General features: G+C 38.5%; 2 protein-coding genes across 2 annotated transcripts; both read right to left on the minus strand.

Moving 5' to 3' along the window:
* Positions 1-7,960, minus strand: trpc6a (transient receptor potential cation channel, subfamily C, member 6a). Its single transcript, XM_020922808.2, has 14 exons — positions 7,811-7,960; positions 6,898-7,226; positions 6,343-6,475; positions 5,256-5,556; positions 4,559-4,744; positions 4,283-4,447; positions 3,893-4,130; positions 3,180-3,407; positions 2,299-2,563; positions 1,420-1,615; positions 1,104-1,304; positions 530-586; positions 362-437; positions 1-287 (listed from the first exon to the last, which is right to left on the minus strand). The coding sequence occupies exons 1-14, from the start codon at positions 7,942-7,944 to the stop codon at positions 157-159; spliced, it is 2,640 nt and encodes an 879-aa protein (XP_020778467.1). The 5' UTR covers positions 7,945-7,960; the 3' UTR covers positions 1-156.
* Positions 7,961-10,363: 2,403 nt separating this feature from the next.
* angptl5 (angiopoietin-like 5) lies at positions 10,364-13,034 on the minus strand. Its single transcript, XM_020923157.2, has 8 exons — positions 12,864-13,034; positions 12,418-12,580; positions 12,244-12,347; positions 12,075-12,168; positions 11,622-11,725; positions 11,426-11,546; positions 11,087-11,272; positions 10,364-10,708 (listed from the first exon to the last, which is right to left on the minus strand). The coding sequence occupies exons 1-8, from the start codon at positions 12,915-12,917 to the stop codon at positions 10,395-10,397; spliced, it is 1,140 nt and encodes a 379-aa protein (XP_020778816.1). The 5' UTR covers positions 12,918-13,034; the 3' UTR covers positions 10,364-10,394.
* Between the last annotated feature and the right edge of the window lie 2,130 nt (positions 13,035-15,164).

Raw genomic sequence — 15,164 nt, forward strand, 5'->3', positions numbered from 1 at the left:
CTGAGTGATGTTTGTTATTTATTAAATATAAAAGAAAATATTACATAAAATTACATCTTATGGTACAGTATTTCATTTATAATACATTAATACTGCTTATGTTGTATGCTTAAGCATCACATTTATTTATTATAAGTCCTCAGTTGATCTTGTTGGTCACTCAGACTTCGTTCCAGTCTGAGCCAATCTCTGAAGCAGCCCATCCAGGTTTTCCATGTTCAGGGATTTCTCCTCTAGCAGCTCGTATCTCAAACTGGAGATATCCTGCTTTATTTCCTTTAGCTCTCCTGAAAATATATAGTACATTCAAGAGAAGACTTTATTTTATTTGACAAAGTACAAAATCACTTATATTATTTACCTTCAGTAATCTCATCACTCTCTCTGTCAGCTTGTGCCTTGATGATGTAGCGTTTTATAAGTCGCTTCATGATCTTCTGCACAAAACAAGGTGGTAAGGTTAGGTTTTATAAACATCACTGTACAAATAAATACATGTATAGTATAAATAACAGTCTATTGCACAGACCTGATATCGTGTTGGACTCGAGGAAGAACCATATCCAGATGACTTGCTGTCTCCAAGCTAAAATAGACCATTATACATAAAGTATCAGACAAAGCCACTGGGAGGTGCTAAAGTTCTGTATTTTCATTCCTGTTCAAAACATTAAAATTAGCACTATGTTACATTTCTAGTGAGAGATGCATCTTTTGCTTGTTACAATGGAGATAGTATGGTATGATATTAAAGTTCATAAATTACATGAAACCTTTCAAAGCATATATTGTTACTGTAAGTGACCCTTTCACCACAGTTCTGACCTGCAGCTTGACCTGCATGTCTTCAAGATAGAGTATGTTTGCTTTTCTTAAATTTAATGCTATACTGTGGACATTTGATATAGAATTTGGAAAAATTTAATCCACAACATCAAGGCTGTATATAAGCCATATTAGTCATTCAAAATCTAAACATTAAAACTTGCCTTGCCAGAAAACAAACATAATTCAGTTACATAATCAAGGTCATACAAAAATAAATTTCTTCAAGCAGTAACTTAAAATGAGTCTAATACAATAATAACATGTGAGACATATACCTGATTTAGTTCAGTTTCAGTTTCCTCCCCACTGTGCCCTAACATGTAATAGAAGACCAGGGAGCGGAGCGCCGTGACCAAACCCACAGCCGACTTGGGACTTGGGACCAGGTTGAATGGTACAGGCAGTGTGCGCCCCTCCTCAAAATACGAGAACCATAGTTTAGCACGGGCAAACTTCCACTCCACATCAGCATCATCCTACAGCAGAGGGGACGAATGAGACATCTTAAGATCTCCTGTGCATAAGTTAAAGCAACATCTGTATCTGCTGTAGGAAAATTAGTACCAGTGTACCATGTAATGTAGGCCTCACCTCAATCTCTTGGAAGGAGCTGTTGATCATTGCAATGAGCATGTTGAGCAGCACTATCACCATGGTAACGTTGTAGACCCCATATAGGACGTAACCAATGTTTTCAATAAATTTATGCCCATTGTTGATGACCACAGATCTGACCTCAGAAAGTCCAAAAATAGCCCAGAACAAGGTCTTGAAACTCTCCTCCAACCTGCCCCAGAAAAAACAAGGACAACTCATATTAAATCTTAAATATTAGAGTAGAAATACTCACTGGGAGCATGCTTTTCACTGATGAGTTTTGGGTCTGTTTATATCTTTGAAATATTTACATTCCTTGTCAAAATATTTCAAGATTAAATGGCACACGGGACTTCAGCTTCCAGGCAGCTGTTCATTTGTTTGAACGATACTTTAAAATGGCCTGAGAAGTCCCATTACAGATGATAACTTGCTCACATCACATCTCACATTTGAATGGATAGTTGAGTATTTTGTAAATGTGTTAATATTCCGTCCATGTGACTGATTCATTATCTACAGCACTACCAAAGCTGTTGGCACACAACTTCACTGAACTACTGACCCCATTTTTATTCATGATCTGCAAACTATAGTGCTTTGTGCTAATTTGAAATACCATTCTGATCAAATAATCTCATGATTACATAATACAACTATAATAATAATAATAAAAAAGAAAAAACAAGGCTAAATGCATCAATACATTTTGTAGTTTATAAAGTTTCTGAGATTTTTTGGTATAATTTTATGCTTTGGGGTCATGAATTACCCAATTAACTTGAATACCTTTCTTAATTTTTTCAAACCTCTAAGGCAAGACATGATAGTTTTACATGTAGAAGTGCAGTGTAAGCACAAAGAAGGGCTCACGTGGTAAAAGCATCATTCTGCTTGGCCCCCAGATAGTACGAGTATAGGTTAAACATGCCGATCATGAAAGCCAGAAACACCAGGAGGAAGATGACCATGAACTTAAAGATGTCTTTGACTGTTCGACCCAGAGAAATCTGCAGGGGGCCAAAGCTCTCGTTGGCTGGGAGGATGTAGGCAATTCTGGAGAAACTCAGCACCACAGCCACTGCATAAAGGCCCTCGGACACCAGCTGTGGGTCGGACGGCAGCCAGGAGATTCGCGCTAAAAAAAAGTACATAAATACTCTTTTGATTGAAAATGTAACAGAAATGCACTGTCACTTTTCTAGGTAATGGTCCTGCCTGGAATGTTTTAAAGTTAAAAGTCTTCATGAAGATGCGCAGGTAGCAAGTTACAGTACCAAGTTACAGCTCAGATCTGGTGGACTCACAGTATGAATGCATGTTTTTAAAGCCAATAAAAACACCTAATTCAATACATACAAGGTATACAGTGTAAGTGCAATACTGTGGGACATTCCAGGCAAGGCAATAACATTTCAAAAGACACAAGCAGGAGCCAGATTTCCACCAGAAAAGTTACAAAATGCAGCTTTACCAAGACAATGACAGACAGACTCACAATCATTCAAGAGGAGAAATTAGTTGAGAAATCCATGTAATTAGAAGATGGTGGAGCAGATAAAGAAACAACAGTAACATGAAGAACTTTGAAACATTTTTATATTTGTGGTTTTAGTTGGCCTGACTGCATAACTTCTCCCTGTAATAATGAAGTAGCGGTAAAGGCTGACATTAAATGATGTGAGGTGTGATAATGTTAAAATCCATTATTAGACAGGGATCGATTAAGGAGACAGGTGATAGTAGTGACATACCCAAAGTGAAGTAGTGTATCTCGGGGGGCAGCGTCACATTGACCAAACTGGTGTAATGTTTATAGACAAAGGCCTGGGCTGAGTCAGCGTGTCTCAGAGCAGACACACGGCAGCTGAAAAAAGCCAAAAATATCGCCAACATTCCAAAGTCCAGAAAATTCCATGGTTCGACCAAATACTCTCCAGGACCCTGGCTCCAGATCTCCTTCACCTCAGCCCAGATCATTCCTATACAAACAATTCTGTATTAGGGCTACATATAATAATATGTAATATGTCAAATTAATACATGCCAAATACATTTATCTGCAACCCTGCATGCTTTATTGAAAGAGGTTTAAACCTTCAAAATAAACAATAGGTGTTATCAGTGATAGGTTGTTATTCAAAATCAATATGTACATGGGCCACTGGGGAAAAAGTATCTCCATTTTATGAATAATCCTTACAGTGTTGTGGCATTAAACATGTAGATGTTGGACAAAAGACTTGATTTGCATTTTCACAACATTTAATTTGACTTATGTGATTTCAGAGCAGTCAGTTTTTGCTTTGCTAAACTCCTTTGCTTTTCTCTCCTTTGTAATGTGCAAAAACAGCTATTTCTAATGCAAGAAAGTATGAGAAATAAAACTTTTTTTTTTTTAATCTTAAAATTCAATGAATCAATTGAATTGATTAAGCCCCACATAGTGGATCTTTAACACATTTACCCATGATCCAAGACAGTATGAGTATCTCCATCCAGGTGAAGGGGGTAGTTGTGGTGCGGTACAGGAGCAGGGGGTCAGACCCAGCCCCATCCTGAAGTTGGTGGTGGGTCATGTTGGCCAGCAGATTGGTCCCTGCAAACCGGTCTGCGGCATTCAGGATGAGAAGCCCCAGAAAGATCGTGAAGGAAGAAGCATGCGCCACAAACTTCATGAAAGGGCTTCGCATCACCTTTCCAACCTATAAAATAACAAACGAACAAAGTAAGAATCATAGACAGACCGCAGTAGAGCATGGACAGTTTTCGATTATATATATACAGTATATATTAATCAAATTGTTTTATAATAGTTAAGACACTACAACTGATCAAAAATATGTTTACTACTTACTCTGCTGCAGGGGGCGACCCAGTAAGCCAATGCTAAAACAGGAAGTCCCATTGCCACAGCGAATACCACCAAGAGTTTGACTGCAGTGGTCTGTTGTCTCAGACCAGGCAGGTTATCATACCAGATACTCAAGAGCTGCTGCTGGCAGTTTGGATGGGCCACAAACTGAAAACAAAAGAAACACAAAATCATGAATATACTCAAGGCTTAAAGTTCAAAAAGATTCTTTTAAAAAATTAATAAAACATCAGTCATAATAGACTTATTTTTTCTTACCTTTTTGAGTTCATATTTGATGGCCAGTTTGAGTCGGGTGAGGGGAGGTCGCGCTGGGAGCTCATAACTGTCTTCAGCATCAGTCTCTCCGCTCATGATGGCCTCCACCTCCTCTGTGCTACGACATAGATCCAACAAACCCACCACATAGTCCTTACACTGGCTTGACAGCCGACAGTAGTCATTCTGCAAATGAGAATATGGGAAAGAAATTAGATGATTGTTTTATGAGGAAAGAATTTCAAGAATTTCAAGAATTTTAAACTGTATTGTCTTTTTGTCTTTTTGATTCTTGGCATGCCATAGCATTCCATAGCAATCAATACTAGGACATCTTTAGTTGAATGTTTGATTTCAACTACTTCTACTTTGTTGTTGTTATTGTTCATATAATTTCTTGACTTGTTAATATGAGTTCATGCTTGCTTCATGACTTTATTACAAAGCATCGATCTGTAATTAGCTATGCTACTTTTTGTCTTTTCAACATTTGATTACTCCACTCTGTTGCCAGCAAGGGGGTTCAGACCATTAATCGATGATATAAAACCAAAAGTTCAAAGCTAATATTGTCCATGCTTATAAATATTTTTTAGTAGTAAATTATAAAAGTCTGTTCCTTACAAATGTGTCAAAATGCATTAAAAAGGTAAAACAGATGCTCAAACACCTGCTTTAATCACACATTGTTATTTACCTTGAACTCTTTCTCTATGTTAGCCAGCATAGCCAGTTCGTTGCTGAGCTCCAGTGCGGCTAATACTGGATCTTCGTTGTACAGTGAGAGGTAGGCCGGACTAGCCAGCCCTCTATAGGCATTGATACGAGACCGTGAGTGGCTAAAGGAGTCAAACTGCTGCTGGTAGTTGCAGGAGTCACAGCCACAGAAATAGTCGTGAGGAGGGTCAATGCGAGCACCTTTACTGAGCAGAGTGTGTACTATCTCATACTCCTGACAATGGGCAGCCAGGATCACAGGGGTCACATCATGGGAGAACCTGAAAAGTGTTTCAATGAGAAGAAATCTGAAAACACAGATCCAGTTTAACAGTTAAAGGTGCACTTTGTAATTTCTGGTCGGGGTCTGCTACATGTTTGTCTCCATGGATATGTTATTGATTAGTTTAAAATGGTAAAATGGAGTATGGAATTTAACTGATCTATTATTTAATTATTATTTAGTTATTACTTTGAGATAAATTGCCTCTCCACAGATTTGTAACTGTTTGTTACTATGCATATAGACAGGTTCAATGCTATACTGTTGTGTTGAGCATTCCAGTCCACTCTGCAGTAGGTGGCAAACCATCAACCAGAAAAGTTACATAGTGCATCTTTAAGTGCCCAGATTACAATAAGACCTTATTCTGTGGTAATTGTTCTTTCCATTGGGCTGTTTTCTCATATTTTGAACAAAATTAAAGACCTCTTTCCAGCCACAGCACTCTAGATGATGGCTCACATAAATAGAAATGACTATATAAGGAAAGGCAAATGGTATACATTTTCCAACTTCTAACCTCTGAACTTCTTTAGCTGTATCAAGAAATCATCTTATCACCATCATCTTGGTAAAATATTACAGTATGTGGCATTTCTCTTTGTTTCCATGGTCCAAGTATACATACTATGTTTTAGCTATAACAAGCACTATATAGCCTGTACATAAATTTGAGGGTCTTTCTTGAGGCCCTCTTGTCTCTGGTATTTGCAGCCTTTGGTCTGAAATGAAGACATTATCAGATCACTTAAAGGTTTAGGAGGCCACTCAGAGCTCCTCTTACCTCGTTCCATCTTCATCATAAGCATAAAAGTCATCCAGCATGTCAGCTTGAGCGGGACTCGCGGTCAGGCGATGGGCATCTTGAAATGAGGGGTGAGCCAACAGGGCCTCAGTGATGCGCACATAGCCCTTACCTATAGAACACCAAAACACAAGGCAATATCTGTCATATAATTACAATTTATTGGTCAGTCACTAAATAATTCAGTCATTACAGGTTACACTGTACTGTATATGCCAGTGCCAAGCCTGGATAAACTTTTTTGGACAGTTGACAGTGGACAGTTTGAAATTGGGTTAAAGAGTGAGAAGAGACTAGCATGTTACGAAAGTGAAGATATCGATCTTATGAGGCTGAGGCCATTACAGATTCTAAAATATGAGCTGTTATTTATCTAGACCTAGACCTCAATCTATAGGTTTTACAATGATGAACAAAACTACATTTTAAATGTTGCCTATAACAGGGAGCTGAAAACCATGAATTGTGCTATATACTAGTCATTATCGTTATTGTAAAATATTTGCCCCTTCAAAAATGCATCAGTTGTCTTACTGATGGCTAAAAGAAGCGCATCTCCCACTCGGGCCAGGTCCTCCCTCCCCAGCAGCAGCTCCGTCACCTCCAGATGTTCATTGGCCACAGCCAGCTGCAGTGCATTCTGGCCCATGTAGTCCACAGCATTGACATTTAGATTCGGCACATGGAGCAGCATGCGTCGCACCTCTGGAATGTTTCCGTATTCTGCCGCCTGAAGAAACCGCTCCTCCACCTCAGACAAACTGGTGGAAGGCACAGAAAACATGTATGCTGGGCCACGGAGTGCTTGGCGCCTTTTAACCGCCGTGAGACGAGCCATGAGCTGCCTTTCTGAGCTGCTGGGCCTGCAAGAAAAGAAAATTTAACTTTAAAGCATAATTTATTTATGTTTTTCGTTCTCTGTTTTTTGTTGTTGTTGCTGTTGTTTTTCATTTTCTCCTCCTTAACTCTTGTTCTGACCTCTAGATAGGTGTCTATACTCCCCGGCATAAAGAAAAAAGGTCATAAAAAGCTATGTTGCCACAGCTGCCCCGGGGTAGACGGACAAAAGCGAGGGTGCCATTCTGTACCATTGGCTCCCCCAAACACATGCACACACACCACATTCATACAAGGCAAAGTGAGTGAAGTGCCTAAAGACAAAATAACAGAATTGAAATTTGATGCATTAACTGTATACTGGCTCTGGTTTTATTGGATACCGGAAAGAATTGGTGAAGCAGTGACAGTTATAGTGGGTGTGCATTGAACTGGCCAAATATATTTGTCTATTAGTAACTACTTAAGCTGTGTACAAAATATAAGCCTTATTACTTAGAATACATAGAATAGATAAAAGCAGGGTGCTTATTTCAATCTAGTTATAGCTTCAAACATTGTTTCTCTACACTTGGCTATAACTCAAAAAGATATAAGTTTATAGACTGACCCCAGGTAGCGTCCAAAGTAGCAGTTTTCATCTCCATAGTCGTCGAGCAGGTTGTCACGGCTGCGGGCCCTACGTGCATCGGTGTAGCCCACCGGTCGACTGTAGTGGTGAGCTGCCAGTGTCCTGTGGTTCATTCTTTAAGTGACACAAACTCACGTCCCGTCTCAGTCATGAAACAAATGAAACTCTCTCTCCTCCCTGCCTGCCTCCTCCCACTGTCCTTGAGAAAGAATGCATCCTTCTTCCAACTATACTTTTATTTACATACTTTACTTAAATGTTGAGGAGGGCAGGCGATTGTTATCATGCAGTGTATACAATGCACTGAGCAAGTCTATAGTTTTTGCCCAGGGTGGAATAGTAGTATCAGAAGTAGAAAAGAAATCAGTATAGTTTTACAGTGTGTTTGGGAAATATTAAAATGTATATTCAGTTCATTAGTCAAATCAAATGTGTAATAGAGAAACAAGGCTTCATTGCTAAATTAACAAAGATGTTTATTGCAATTAATTATAAATTAATTATATACAGTACTACAATGCTGGCAAAGCTGGTTTCCTCTTCCCTGACTAATCAATACAGTATAAACATCTGTCTATTTATCTGAATGAAAAGGGGATAAACTGTTTTAATCATAAAGCAGTGGGACCTATACATTGAACAGAACAGTGGGATTTGTTGAACTGTAAAAAAAAAAAAAAAAAGTGAAACCCCCAAATCATATTATTATTTTAGAGGCTGTCTTGTAAAGTGCTATTTTAAGCGGCTTTGTTTACAGAGATTGTGCTGTGTGCGTTGTACTGGCCAAAGTCGTACCAGTGATGTCTGATGAACAGCAGATGAGATTCCTCAGAGTCCAAATTCCCAGTAGACTTTACTTCCTGTGTGCTCGTGCTCCGAACTGATGCTAGTCCACTGTGGGAAAACAACATTCCTTCTGCACATATAAACACATACAGTCAGTGCATATCAAGACACAAGTCACTGGAGCTAATCAAAGCGTAATTACAGGGACCCAGGCTTGTTGTTTCAAACAGTGGGAAACGTCAGATAAATAAGATATGGTTGACTAAGTGGATGTAAATAAATAAGCTGACATTAAAACTAGAGGACACTTGGATTTATTTTTTTTTTTCTGGAACCATTTCAGCATAAATTCTACCTTAGCAAAATACAATTGCTACACCTTGATACCTTGCTAAGAGATAAACAAAACAAAAAACAAAAACACTCATATAGTGTATTAGTGTAGATTACATTGTGTAAGGTTCTTGATTGTCGAAGAAACAATTGCTTGATTACATTATGGCGTAACAGACTTACGGTAATGTAGACTTACCCTTTACCTGTGTTTAGATTTACTCATAAGTCTGATGCAGCAAATATGGTCTAAGTCTCCTCAGAACTGCCTTGTAAGGACCAAACTGTTCAAGAGTTTTCACTGTCATGATGCAACAGCATCTTGCTTTATGAGAAGGATGAGAGGAAGAAACTCTGCGTCATCACAGCTTTGTGTTCCCAACTGCGGATGTAAACGCAAGTCAAATGGAGCGTAGACACAGTCAGGGTTATCAGGAGAGGACTAGTACCTTAAAGTCCTGTATTTTGTATATTGGTGACATTTGAAATCTACTTTTTCTTTACGTCAATCATGGTTTAGATGAACTCACTACTAAATAGATCTGATACATTAGGCCAATGGACATGATATTTAATAGGATCAAAAGATCCATGATTAGGAATACTGGCTCTACGTCAGTCTATGATTAGATCTCAGCCAATATGAACAAGAAATATGAAATAGCACCACCTTGTGGCCATGATTGATCCTGTTGAGCACATATTTCAGGCTTTTCAACAATTAAAATAAAGGACATATGACAAACATTTCTCTGAGGTCTAATTTTAGCTGATAATATTTTGGTAGGCTTTATGTTTTTTGCACAAGCTGACTGAGAGTGACTAGCAGTGGTAGCCTCCATGAAATATCTGCATATTGAGCCTACATAAATCAAAGCAGAGAATTTGGCACCAGCCTAGGGTAAGTACACCTACATATTCCTCAATAAGACTATATTTGTGTACTATATTTTGTGTAGTCATGTATACAAAGTATAGGCTACTACTATAGCACTGCCTACAACACTTACTTTTCACTGAAACAATTAGTCAATTAGCCAGGCTATATTCACTTCTTTTATCAAATGATGCATGTTTTCAGTATTTGTATCATAGGAACTGCAGCCACCTTGCCTGGCTCAGTGTTATAAAGATGTATTGATTTGATCTTATTTAAGAAAATTTATGTTGCACTTTCTTATATGTTAATACTTTTATAAAGATAAAAAATATGAAAAAAAGCTGATTTGAGAATAATTCTTTTGGCTACATTCAACATTTCTTAAAAGTGAAATAATGTTTATTTTACCATTCAAAATTATAGATGATAGATCAAACATATTTGATAGAGTTTCCAGTTCTCATAATAGACCTTGGTAATCACACTAGTGGCTGACACAACAATCTAAATTAGTTCAGATTCATCATCAGTCCTATACAGAATGTGACCCTGTATGACACTGGGTCAATTATTGGTTGGGATCCTCCGAATCTTCATAGTGACTGCTTTAATGTGATAAGGGACCCCGTTTTGTCTCCATGTGTCCCACAGGATGCTGGTCCTCTGACTGGACTCTGTTTCCTCTGGGGAGCCGTTCAGATTGGCAAGGCCGCACTGGTTAAACCACCATCCTGTCTGGTTGTGCAGTACACTGCAGCTCTCCACTGTGCGGTTATTGAGGGAACAGGATGGGTTACAGCCATCATTGTCTACATCTGAGGCACTGAAGGGGGCTGTGTCCTGATTCTGGTCTTGATCATAGCCACGAAATGCATCTCCTGCAATACAGTAAAACAGCAATACTCATGTTAATAATGTTTTACTATCAATTTACTAATCTAATCTAAACTGAAAAAAATCATTTGAGAGTGAGTTAGCATGCCTCTATGAGTACGGCCATGTCCATCTTTTCAACAGGATTATTCATTTATGTACCTTTCCTGACACTCATGATAACCTTAAGCCACCCACAACCATAAAAAAAGGCAAGGAAACCAATGAAAATAAGTTCCTTTGACTATGAGTTGAGCAGTTATATAAAAAAAGGAATTAAAATATTTAAATTTGTTTAAAAATTACTAATTTCATAGAATCTGATTATTTAAATAATGACTATGCTGAATAGAACAGAAGTCTATGATTATTTTAAGCCATACCTGCACTGCCTGCATAGCGTCCCAGATGTATCCCATAGAACAGCGTTTCATTGTCTAAATGAAAGTCATCGTATGAGGCGTATGATGTGACATCATCTTTAGAGACGAGAGCGACATGGAGCTGGAAACGAGTGTCCTTTTGGCTCACAATATGAAACACTTTCTTTAGACCCAACCAATGCTCTCCTATAACAAACGTATATCAACAATGATGGAAAGTCATGAGTTTCATCTTATATGTACCCATTTAAAAGATATAGTATTAGTTTAAAAATGTTAATAATCATCATGGCAATGGTCCTCACTTGTCATTGTGAAACCTATGAATAGGTAATTTACCTGCAAGGTTTCCAAAACCATCAGTGTAATCTGCCCATGATCGCTTAAAATCAGTTAGTCCATCTGTTCGTCTCTGCATCACTGTCCAACCACCACCCATGTAATCCATCTCACAGAAAACCTAAACAAAAATGTAATTATGTTAAAAAAAATAGTCATTGAGTGATTATAAAAAGGCAAGTGAGACAACACCTACCTCAAAGGAGGACTCAGTGTTTTCTGGACTGATAATGTAAATTCCACTTGGGATTTTTGGGACCACTGTCATTAGGTTATCCTTTATGTCGCTACAGTCACGCCCTGCATTTTAGAAATACACATGTGATGTTTTCACTAGATAAAGTGAATTGTTAACCAGGGAGGAAATGTTCAAAGATAGGCAAGTGTAAGTTGTACTGGTGTATGAGTGACCAAAGTAGACTTTTGGCTAACTTTACATGTTAAATCTATTTCTGCTGTATTATATTCTGTAATGTCAACTGTGCTGCTTGTAGGGATTATTAACAATTTTTAGGATCAGTGCAAAAAAAAAAAAAACAATGTCAGATCTCTGCTATCTATGAGTTTTTTCTGTTGTGTAAAAAAAGGAATCCATTGCAAATTATTCCCCATTTTCCAATCTTTATTTATGTGTTCAGCAGGTGGTTACCGTGTGACTGCACTGGTTTGATGGCATACATCTCTGTGTTGCTCCTCTGTACCTCCAAGCTAAGCATCTGCACTTTGATCATGAGCTCTGTCACCTGAAAAGAGGACATCACTGCATTTATGAAACAAATCAAGTTCTTCACAAATATTTGGACATACTTGGACATTACCTGAGTGCTGAGGATGTCCAGAGCTCGCTGCTGCTCCTCCATCACATCTCTCATTAGTTTCCTTGTGCTTCGTCCAAAAGACAGAAGTGACTGTTGCAGCTGCCCTGTACATGTCTATGGTGAGTAATAATAATGTCTACACTTTGTTGTAAGTATATTTTAAATGTCTCTTACCACATATTGAGTGTTTTTCATCTCGTAATAGTTTAACAGTGATGTCACATGGAATGGAGCATGTGTCCCAGCCTTTGGTCCCAACAGTAGATTTGGAAGGTTTGACAGGAGCTTCATCATTCAGTGTTTCTGAATGGTTGAAGTAGCTACTTTTTTCTGAACCCTGGCAAAATGTGTACATGGTATTGTCAAATGATATACAATCAAGACAATTTTGTATATAAAATTAGCTCCAACTCTTTTGATGATCTATTCAATTATTTTATTGATGCATCTATTTATCAAGTCACTAAAATATTAAGAGTCTGTGTTGTTGTTTAATACATAAGCCAACAACAAAATCTAAGGGGACATAATGAAGGATTTTCTTTTATGTATAGGTAACATGGACAAAGCCTAGTTTAAACTAACATTACCTTGCACCAAACTGAACCATTATTACTTACAACAGACAGAAGCAGAAGCACCAAAAGCAGCAGGACGTGAGAATTAATCCACATTATTAGTTTACTTTAACAAAAGATCCTACGTTAAAATCCCATTACAAGTCTTCTTACACAAACGTACGTCTTGACTTTAATTTGCAGACTCTTTGCCTGTTCTCACTCAGCTGTTTTCACCCCTCACTCTCCACCTCCATCAGTCCCTCCCAGTCTCCATAAACTCCCGTGACAACATCTTGTTTAGTGGGGTAAAGTTGGTGTTTGTTGAACATTTAGTGATAAAAGTCAAATTGCATTTGGAAGTTGAGATCCCATTTATGTGTTTAAAAGTGATTTTACTTCATCTTTTATTGACGGTTTCCACTCCAGGTTAGATAGTTGGCAGCAGCATGCAAACCAGATGTGGCTTGTTTTTAGTGGGAAAACTTTCTCTTGTGTCTTAGCGGGGAGCCACAACAGACAGTGAGGGGAGAGCAGCAAATCTTTGTGTCTTCTGCTCATGTTACACTCTGAGTCATGCCTCCTAAAATCTCCAAGACCAATTACTCCTGTTAACTGGGCAGTTAAGCACACGGCAAAGTGAAAAGCCAAAAAGAAGGCCACGCCACATTCCTGCCAGGGTCCAGCCTGTCGCTTCCTTTGGAAAACTTTGCAGTAGTTGCCAAAGAAAAGATTTTGTGTTGTCCCGAACCTGCATAAGTTTACAGGCCTGGTCAGTGGTGGAATGTGCAGAGCATGGAGCTATAGCCAGAGGGCCCCCACATCTGTGCAATATTACATGCTTGTGTAAAGCTGTGACACTTTGTACAATATCTGCCACTCCAGATTTACACTGTAACTACAGTGTATTGCATAATTTAAATTTAAAAGTCAATCTAAGTTGCAAAAAGGGAATGATTCTAGACATAATAATAATGTCTGGGGCATGTGAAAATTACACCAAGGAGCACTGTCATCAAAAGATAATACTGGCCATAAACCACTCACGTTACAAACTGTTAACGCAAACAATTTACACCAACATGAATAAGGGCTTTGTGCAAGGTCTTATAACTTCCAACTAAGCCAGCAGTAGGGATGTCAGGTTCAAGTCCCCAGACCTATTTCAGAATAACAAAGCACTAATGGATATGTATTATTATATCGGAAAAATGTTATGACAATGCCATCTGCTGACAGATGATTGTTATTACAGGCTTTACATGTGATTTTTCGGTCAGCCATTTTCCTATGTTGAATAAAAATAACTTAAACTAGGCATTGTATTAGATGATTGTTGATTTTGTTTAGACTATATGTGGTGGACCTAGCTGAGAATCAGTCTATAACTTCACAGCATAGTTATTATCTTACAGAACTAAACATCTGTATTGTGGTTGTGAATGTTCTTAGATGAGCAGCCCTGGCTCTTCGTGGGAGTGATGTCTCTGTTCAGGACAGAGCTGCTAAAACTTCTGCTGTCCTTTTCTTCACCCTCAAATTATGCAACTCCCTCACAGGCGCTTATAGGAGGATAGTGGTTGTCGTTTATCAAGCACATGCTGCCTGGTAAACACAGCAGTGAAAACACCAGAATGCTTACAACAAGAGACGCAAAATATCTACTCAAAGCTTTAGTTTTTAGATTGATAGATGAGAGGATAACAGTGTCTAACGAAACAGTGTTCTATGTTGTACACAACAAACCCTGGAAAAGTACAATTAAGAAATACACAATTTCAGTAAGGTTTAAGAGTTTTCTTTCTTTTTAGATTTTATTTTTGGAAATGGCAAATAAGTTATAAGTGTATGGAAGTGATGAGTCATAGGCCTATTTGGATGCTCACGTTAATAAATATAGGCTATAGATTAAATGTATAGGTCCATTGATCCAGATTTGGGGCATATTTTAGTCTGATTTTACCAGGTACTTTACTGACAGTTTTCTCAATTATTATATGTTTTGGCAAAATACATTAGCACATTAGCTTATATACTCACTTGTTGCTTTACAGACAGATAACACGTGTATGCTTTAATTATGGAGTAGATTCATGTGACCTAATATCAGTTTACAGCATTCACTTTTACTTTCCTGGGGTTTGAACAATGTGTTGACCAGCTGAGCAGCGCTGCGCATGTTTTCCACGAGAGGGCAGCACTCTGCGGCTGTCTCCATTTGGACAAACAGGCTGCGGCTGGGCTGGCCTCATCAGGGGCGGCTGTTTTCTCAGAGCAACTTCCAATATCCCCACCCCACCCCCCAAATCCAGAGCAGCCCCACACCGACACCAACCCAAAACGACACAGCTCCTCGAGTGCGCT

The sequence above is a fragment of the Boleophthalmus pectinirostris genome, unplaced genomic scaffold (genome assembly GCF_026225935.1).
Source record: "Boleophthalmus pectinirostris isolate CB_2022bp ecotype Guang Dong unplaced genomic scaffold, ASM2622593v1 HiC_scaffold_12, whole genome shotgun sequence".
Classification (NCBI taxonomy): Eukaryota; Metazoa; Chordata; class Actinopteri; order Gobiiformes; family Gobiidae; genus Boleophthalmus; species Boleophthalmus pectinirostris.

What these genes read in the sequence shown, in the direction of transcription:
- trpc6a (XM_020922808.2), bottom strand. Translation starts at nt 7,944, where the DNA reads ATGAACCACAGGACACTGGCAGCTCACCACTACAGTCGACCGGTGGGC. An exon ending in GATACACTACTTCACTTTGG is followed by an intron (nt 2,564 to 3,179) that starts GTATGTCACTAC and finishes ACTTTTTTTTAG; the next exon opens with CGCGAATCTCCTGGCTGCCG. An exon ending in GCTCCTTCCAAGAGATTGAG is followed by an intron (nt 1,305 to 1,419) that starts GTGAGGCCTACA and finishes CCTCTGCTGTAG; the next exon opens with GATGATGCTGATGTGGAGTG.
- angptl5 (XM_020923157.2), bottom strand. Translation starts at nt 12,917, where the DNA reads ATGTGGATTAATTCTCACGTCCTGCTGCTTTTGGTGCTTCTGCTTCTG. An exon ending in TGCTTCTGCTTCTGTCTGTT is followed by an intron (nt 12,581 to 12,863) that starts GTAAGTAATAAT and finishes ACATTTTGCCAG; the next exon opens with GGTTCAGAAAAAAGTAGCTA. An exon ending in TGGTTTTGGAAACCTTGCAG is followed by an intron (nt 11,273 to 11,425) that starts GTAAATTACCTA and finishes CGTTTGTTATAG; the next exon opens with GAGAGCATTGGTTGGGTCTA.